This window comes from Thunnus albacares, chromosome 3 (genome assembly GCF_914725855.1).
Source record: "Thunnus albacares chromosome 3, fThuAlb1.1, whole genome shotgun sequence".
Lineage (NCBI taxonomy): Eukaryota > Metazoa > Chordata > Actinopteri > Scombriformes > Scombridae > Thunnus > Thunnus albacares.
Window position 1 is genome coordinate 26,065,762 of NC_058108.1, and position 7,958 is coordinate 26,073,719.

At 36.9% G+C, this 7,958-nt stretch overlaps 1 protein-coding gene across 1 annotated transcript; it reads left to right on the plus strand.

Annotated features, from left to right (window-relative positions):
- The first annotated feature begins 1,318 nt into the window (after positions 1-1,318).
- Positions 1,319-7,466, plus strand: msmo1 (methylsterol monooxygenase 1). Its single transcript, XM_044347349.1, has 6 exons — positions 1,319-1,476; positions 3,414-3,707; positions 4,029-4,177; positions 4,911-5,037; positions 5,218-5,372; positions 6,588-7,466. The coding sequence occupies exons 2-6, from the start codon at positions 3,453-3,455 to the stop codon at positions 6,775-6,777; spliced, it is 876 nt and encodes a 291-aa protein (XP_044203284.1). The 5' UTR covers positions 1,319-1,476; positions 3,414-3,452; the 3' UTR covers positions 6,778-7,466.
- Positions 7,467-7,958: the final 492 nt, after the last annotated feature.

Consider the following 7,958-nt stretch of genomic DNA (forward strand, 5'->3'; position numbering starts at 1 on the left):
TTATTTATTTTTATTTTTTAAATATATTTTCAGTGACTAATTTATTAACATGTCAAATGTCACCATTAGTGCTGGGTATCAAATCAATCGGGTTATTTTTGTATTGACAGAAATGTGTCCGTTGCACTGAGAAAAGTACTGAATATTGGTGTTGTTTGCTTGTTCACTTTAATACTGTTCTTAACTTGATCTTTGACATGACAATATTTAAATTTAAAATTTTGCCAATTTTACACTGTTTAGACTTCATTTGGTAACTTTGAATTAACTTTAGTTAATTGGAGTAAAGGGGATTTGCAGTGGTGGACAGTAACTAAGTGCATTTACTCATGTATTGTGCTCAGTTCTTGACTTGAGTGCCTCTATTTTATGCTACTTTATACATTAGTTAGTAACTTCAGAGAGAAATATTGTAACAAATATTGTACTTTTCACTCCACCACATTTCTTTGACAACTATAGTACTTAATTAGTAGTTAGTTCATATGATCAGCCTCTAAAATATGAAGCATTTTTACTGCCTTAACTATACAAAGATATAAAAAGTGGTTGTAAGGAGGTACAACTTTAAAATGCTCCTTACATGCTCCTTACATGTTAATAATAATATTATAATAATATTATAATATGTAACAATATATCACAGACAGGTCATTCTGCTGCATGATGAATACTTTTGCTACCTTAAGTATATTTTGCTGCTAATGCTTTGCAGGACTTTTACTTGTAATGGAGTATTTCTACGGAGGGTATTTTTTACTTTTACTTGAGTATATGATTTGAATACTTCTTTGACCTGTTTATATACCTCAAAGTAAGGTATCAAGAAGAATGGTTTTGGTATCAGTACTAAAACTCAGGTATTGCATTGGCACTAGTGTTAACAAATTATACATTATTCTTAGATTAAATATTAAATAGGTCATGAGCTAAAATACAATGTATCTGTAATACAAGTAAGGATGTAAACTGAGTGAATTTAGATGAGTTCCAGAGAAAAAAACACCAAATTTCTTTAAAAACAAAAACAAAAACATCAGTTTGACGGTGTTTTGCTATAATTTAGGCCTTATTATCTTTAAATTGGGTCAATTTTATGCTTAAATTTATTCTTCGAAGTCTCCACAACTTTTTCAAAGTTGACATTGGAGTTACAATCTGTTAAATAACAGTACATTTAAGTTTGAAAACAGACATGTGTGACTCAAAGATCTCCGGACAACACACCATCTCTTCCCTCATACAGGCTGTTCAACACCGACACTGTTATGAAAGCCGAGCTCACCTCTGATTGGCTGTTGCTGTAGAAACCCTCAGTCTCACTATCATCACTCCATCCCGCGGACCAATCAGAGAGGCCGCTCGGCCCCCCGACGTCAGTCTCCTCTCCTCCTGACCAATCAGATTTCTCGATATTACTGTACTTCACCCGGCCGGCCGCCTCTCTCTCAGGTAGACGGGACGTACCGCGGAAAGGTGAGTTTAGCGTTGTTGTCGACTGCAAATTTGATATTTAGCTGAATATTTTGCTGCGATACCAAAACCTAATTTGCTGTTTATGCATTTTAGAAAATAATATAAGCAGAGTGTCGAATAGCGAGCTGTGAAATCTGGTATGAAAAGTATTTAGCCTGTTAGCAAGATTAAACACGCCAGTTGTTAATAAATTATCACTAAATGTGTCTGTTTCATAAGTATTAGTGATGCACCAGCTGTTTAAAAGGTTGTGAAAGTTGCAGGGTGAAAGCTATCAAAGTATCTTCTGTGGGATTGTAACGAAATATTTGGTAGCTTTAAATGTGTATCTGCTTGTTACAGTGAAGTATGGAAGTATAGTTGAACCAAAAGTCTATTACCAGTGTTAGTATTTATAGTATTATAGGATGTATTGTTGCCTTATGCACAGGTATTATATAACAAAGGTTATGTCACAGTGTAACGTTACCTCCCTACCTGCCCACCTCAATTATTTTGCTGAAATGTAATATCACATTTAAAAAAAATATATTAATAAATAATTAAAGAATAATTATTAACTTTGACATGTGATAATGAGTTTTGGTAATGTATATTGTGCAGCAAGACTTTTTGTTTTTTGTTAAGAATTTACATTTTATATTATCACTATTTCACATTTATTGTGAGTTTAGTAGTTATTTTTTATGTATTTTAGTGGTATAATGTCTGTAAGTTCAGCAGAAATGGAACATAACTAAGAACTTTCACAGTACTAGTACTGTCTGTGCCAGAGTACACATTTGACATACAGTACATGTTAAGTTACTTCTACTCCATTACATTTAAGTGGGACATATTGTACTTTCTACTCCCATTCATTTCTTTTTACAGCTTTGATGATTAAAACTTTTTATAAAACACATTATTTTTGGGTGTTACAGATTAAACTACTCAACAGTATTTAGAGCAGTTAAAAGTGGCTCCACCTCAAACAAGTACAGCAGTACAATGCTGCTTATCTGTCAATGCATTGATAATAAAAAAACAAATAACACAACACTCTCAAAAGGGGCCTTTCTGTATTTTTTACTTTTGGAACTTTATTTTGTTGTTAACACTTCTTTGAAGTCAAATTTTGAATGCAGGTCTTGTTCTGTACTTGTAACATAGTATTTTTACTCTTTCACTGTAGTTAAGTAAAGGATCTGAGCAGTATGTTGGTACTAGTAGTTATTAGTAGTGTGATCCTGCATGTTTTTAAATGGTATTTATTATTTTAAATGGTATTTAGTTCACTGAGGCAGCAATGCAATTCCCTGCCTAGTCTGCCAGAAAATAGAGCGTGTTGGTTGAGTAGGCAGTCCTTCAATGTGGCCCAGGACGCATTGCATTTACATTGCTAAATGAATGTGGTCACATGCGGCCCAGACCACCTCCGAATGTGGTCTGAGTGATCGGATCTCAATCCATCCTCAATGCGTCTTGGGTGCGTTTACACCTGTATTTAGAGCTGTCCACTTGTGATCAGATCACCAGAGACGCATGTTAATACCAAGTGTAAACAGGGCCTAAATGCTAACTAATATTAAGTGATTGATAATAACACATTTGATAATTTTTAAGTATTAATGATGTTGATTTATGATGAGTAGACATTTAAGTTGCGATATATTAACAGTTGAAAAAGCAGTTAAAAATGAGGTTGATTTCTGTGAGTTTAAAAACTCTTGTTGTGTATTTAACTGTAAGGTTCCTGGTTTCTTTAAATTCACCAGTTTCCTGCCAGTTATGTTCTTCTGTAGCCTTGATTTGATGATTTATTTTCTTTTACATCTTCTATATTGTAAATCAATTATTTCCCTCATTTTCCTCTTCTTTCCATTATAAATGTGAAACATGCATGACTGATATAAGTATTTTTAATGTACTTATAACAGAGCATTTGTGTTTTCCAGTCTTCTCTCCAGACCTGCAGTCACCTTACGTCATCCATCATGGAGGTGAACGGCACGGCAGACATCCTGAGCTCTGCCTACCTTGCGGCGGAGTATGTTGATGCCGTGTTGCCAGAAAACCCCTTCCAGCCCTCTCTGAAACACGCCTGGGGCTACATGCTGGACAACTACACCAAGTTTCAGATTGCCACCTGGGGGTCCCTCATCGTCCACGAGTTCATCTACTTCCTCTTCTGCCTGCCTGGTTTCGTCTTCCAGTTCATGCCCTTCATGCAGAAATACAAGATCCAACCGGTATGTTGTCTGTGAAGACTCCCAGTCATCCAGATTGTTATGCAAGGAGGGTTAAATCAAGGGCAACTGGACTTCTTGGTTATAGATACTTGAAGACATGTCACCTCTCATCCAAGGGGCTTCTTCAGTTGATACCACTTGATTCATTAGTGCTCCTGGCTGTTGTAATGAAACAGTCATTAAGAGTCCTAGAAGTCCAAGAATTCCAGCTGCCTTGATTCAACCCTCCTTGGACAACAGGATGGAAATCATTTTATTTTCAAAATCTAAGATGAAAATGTTCTAAACGAGCCTCCTCCCTCTGTACATGTGTGCGTGCAGGACAAACCAGAGACCTGGGAGAAACAGTGGAGATGTTTCAAGATGCTGCTGTTCAACCATTTCTGCATCCAGCTGCCTTTGATCTGCGGGACTTACTACTTCACTGAATTCTTCAACATCCCTTATGACTGGGACTCCATGCCGCGCTGGTCAGTAAGATGACAATAAAACACACCCAAACTGGTCACAATCAAAGCACCTGACACACAGATTAGAGAAGTTATACAACTGCTACACATGCTTGTATGCACTTTTCAACAGCATGGTGTGAATGAAACAGACTCAGTGGGCTTGACATTTTTATAAGGTAGCAAGTTAATTGTTAAATACGTTCCCATGATAACTACAGTTTGATTGAGAAAGTGTGTTTCTACGTAGCTTCAAAATTAATAGTAAAACATCAAGCTCTCCTGCACAGATTATTTCTAAACTCTAATTCTGAAAAGGCTTTTCTAAGTGATCCTACACAAGTTTCTCATGTTGCCTTCAGTAATCTGCTTCTGAATAGAAAATACATGCAGAATACATGTAAAACAAACAGAAGAAAGTTTTTGTTTGTATTTCTTTAAGTCATAAGACAGTAATAGGATGCTGTTAAGCCATGTTGTCTACATGAATGCATAAGAATATGGCTGAAATTAATATTACAATATGGGAAATGGAGGTAATATGGCATAAAAGGATCAAAATGATGTTAGCTTAATCTGCCGATTATTTTCTTGAATAATTGATATGAATCACTTTGTCTATAAATATATTATATAAAAAACAGTATTTTGAATCAACCTCATTCAACCTGATTGGGACAACAGACAGATTTGACTCATGACTAAAAGTGAGTTTTTGTAATAATGTCCCACCTCTCCCCGCATCCTCCTCCAGGCCGTACCTCCTGGCTCAGTGTTTTGGCTGTGCTGTTGTTGAAGACACCTGGCACTACTTCCTCCATCGCCTGCTTCACCACCGCAGGATCTACAAATACATCCACAAAGTCCACCACGAGTTCACCGTAAGTAAAACACACGTGATGAGAAAAATAAATACAAATTCAGCACTTCCTGGTTAATCTCTTGACAGGAGAGTTACTTATTAACCAAACTATGGTCCACACATGTGAAAAAGTGACCACACACACACACACACACAGACATGCATGTGTCTTCATAACCGTCTCTCTGCTGTCCACCAGTCTCCGTTTGGCATGCAGGCAGAATACGCTCATCCTGCTGAGACGCTCATCCTGGGAGCTGGTTTCTTCATCGGCATCATGATCTTCTGTAACCACGTCTTCTTCCTGTGGGCCTGGGTGGCCTTCCGCCTGCTGGAGACCATTGACGTCCACAGGTAGGACACAGAAACAGCATCCGCATTTTGTCATGTTGTGTACATGCACACACACACATTATGACTGAAAAGTATTAAAACATATTTAAAGCAATGGAGAAACGTTGCAACAGTGGCAGGTTGCAATTACAGGGATCATGTTAAGACCCTCGGTAATTTGTGAGGTCGACCACTAGAGGGCCACAGAGGACACTACATGTTACTATTACACAATTTATTAGGTGGCACTGAACTCCTTTGTCTTAATAGACTGTAGGCCTATTATTATAAAACATTTAAATATACCTAAATATATACTAGAGATTTATATACACATACTGAAGAAATATTTGTTTTATATTCTGTGTGTCTGTGCTTTTGTTACATTCTTACTTTTAATTAGATTTTCTATTATTTTGTTCTATTTTACTTTAACAAAATGTAATTTTATGTATACTTTATTACAGTCTGATCTATTAATTTTCCAGGATTTTTGGCTCTTTTGTACTGTAAAGCACTTTGTAACTAGTTTTTTAAATTTTAATTTTTTATCATTGCTTATGATATCATGGTTGATAACCTATTGATGCTAGATTTCACAGTCTTGGCTGGTAATTTAAAAAATAAAAATGAAATACAACACACATCATTATCTTATGTTGCACCAACAAAACAACAGTGAAAAATAAAAATAGAAATAAAACATAAAGGTACAAAGCGTAACAATAAACAATACGCTAAAAGTAAGGGAAAGGAGAAAGATAGATTTTTAAATTAATAAATTAATAAAAAAAACTTGAATATATCCATAATTTTTAAAAATCCCAGCCATATTTTATGTTATTTTCTCTTGTAATCATGTAGCTTCCCTGGCCTGTTTGAAATAATGCAAACACAAGAGTCATACTTTCTTTCATTTTTACATCACAATAGTTTTTTAGCTAATAGTGCAACAATATTTGATACAAGAGGGCGAAGTCAGTAAGTACTAATGTTTGTGGGAACATACTCAGTGCACTTGATGTCTAACACTAAAGAACTAAAATGAAAGCATCATATCCTCATGATTACCATCACAAAAATGACAGTCATTACCATTTGTACACCATCCTAAAAGCTTTTTTTTTCTGTTTGAAGAATCTTACATCAAAACTTTATTGACACTGATTAGTGTTATCTGAAATGGAACGAATGGCGACAGACTTTAACTCCCCTCTTTTTCTTTTTCCCTCTCAGCGGTTACGACATCCCTCTGAACCCTCTCCACCTGATCCCGTTCTACGCCGGTGCCCGTTTCCACGACTTCCACCACATGAACTTCGTAGGGAACTACGCCTCCACCTTCACCTGGTGGGACAAGCTGCTGAAGACGGACAACCAGTACAACAAGCACATGCAGAAACAGGGAGAAAAGAAGGAGCAGTAAACCACTCGCGCCTCCGTTCATACACACCTGGTTTTGCCAGGAGTAGGGAGGACGCAGTGAGTCGTACGGACACACAGCGAACACACAAACACTGCTGCTTATCCTCTCAGTACACAGTAATACACACACACACACACACACTAATGGTGTACTTTAAATGAATCAGCACCACTGTGGTTTGATTCTGAATCAGACTGTGCCTTTCTGCAAAAAAGAAGTATTGTTTTGTGCTTCTGTCAACAGCTGCTGGCTGAAATAAAACCATCAACATCCTCATTTTGATTTATCGCTTTGCTTGGTCATTGAGTGAAACAAGTATGTATATGTCTTTCTTGTGAAATGCTTGTGTATACCTCTGAATGTCTCAGCACTTTAGAGCTTCCTCTCGAGTTGAACTGAGTCACAGTGACACAGTTTCTACTCCGTTAAAGCTGCAGTTCAAATGGGAACTGTCTTAACTCAGTGCCGACTGTTTAAACAAGTCAGGCATGTTTGATGCAAAACCCATGTAAATTTTTTGATAAAAAGGGATTGGCTCATATCGCACTTCCGGGTTGTTTAAGCCTGTTTTGTTTTAAGACTGTAACAATAATCAAATGCTGTTTTGATTTTACAAAAAGAAACCTTGAAAATGTTTTATTTTTCTGTTTTTTTGTCATATTAGAATAAAGATATATGATCAAATTTAAGCAGGAGTTTGGTTTGTTGAGTAGTTGTTTTTTTTGACTGAATTTTGTTCCAAAAAAGAAACAGATCATGATATGTGTGCCATTGTGTTAATGAGATATTGTACATTACTGACACATGGTCACATTTCCACTAAGAAAGGCCTCACTTGCAGTTCAGGCTTGAATATTTCCATTTCAGATTAACATCACAGATCTTAATCTGCTCAGTGGGTGTTTCTCACTGACTTATTCTCCGTTAACTCTGTGGGTTGAAGAGGAAGTGGATAATTTTGTAAGTATATATCCATCTCCTCTCTGCTGCTGCTGCACTGTGGACACACCCCTACAGCTCCATCCAGCACGCATACACACACACACACACACACACACGCACACACACACACAAACACACACACACACACACACACACACACACACACACAAACACACACACAGCTGCGTCAAGTCAGCCAGCGGCAGCAGCTACCAGACAGGAAGTGAGGCGGTTTTTAT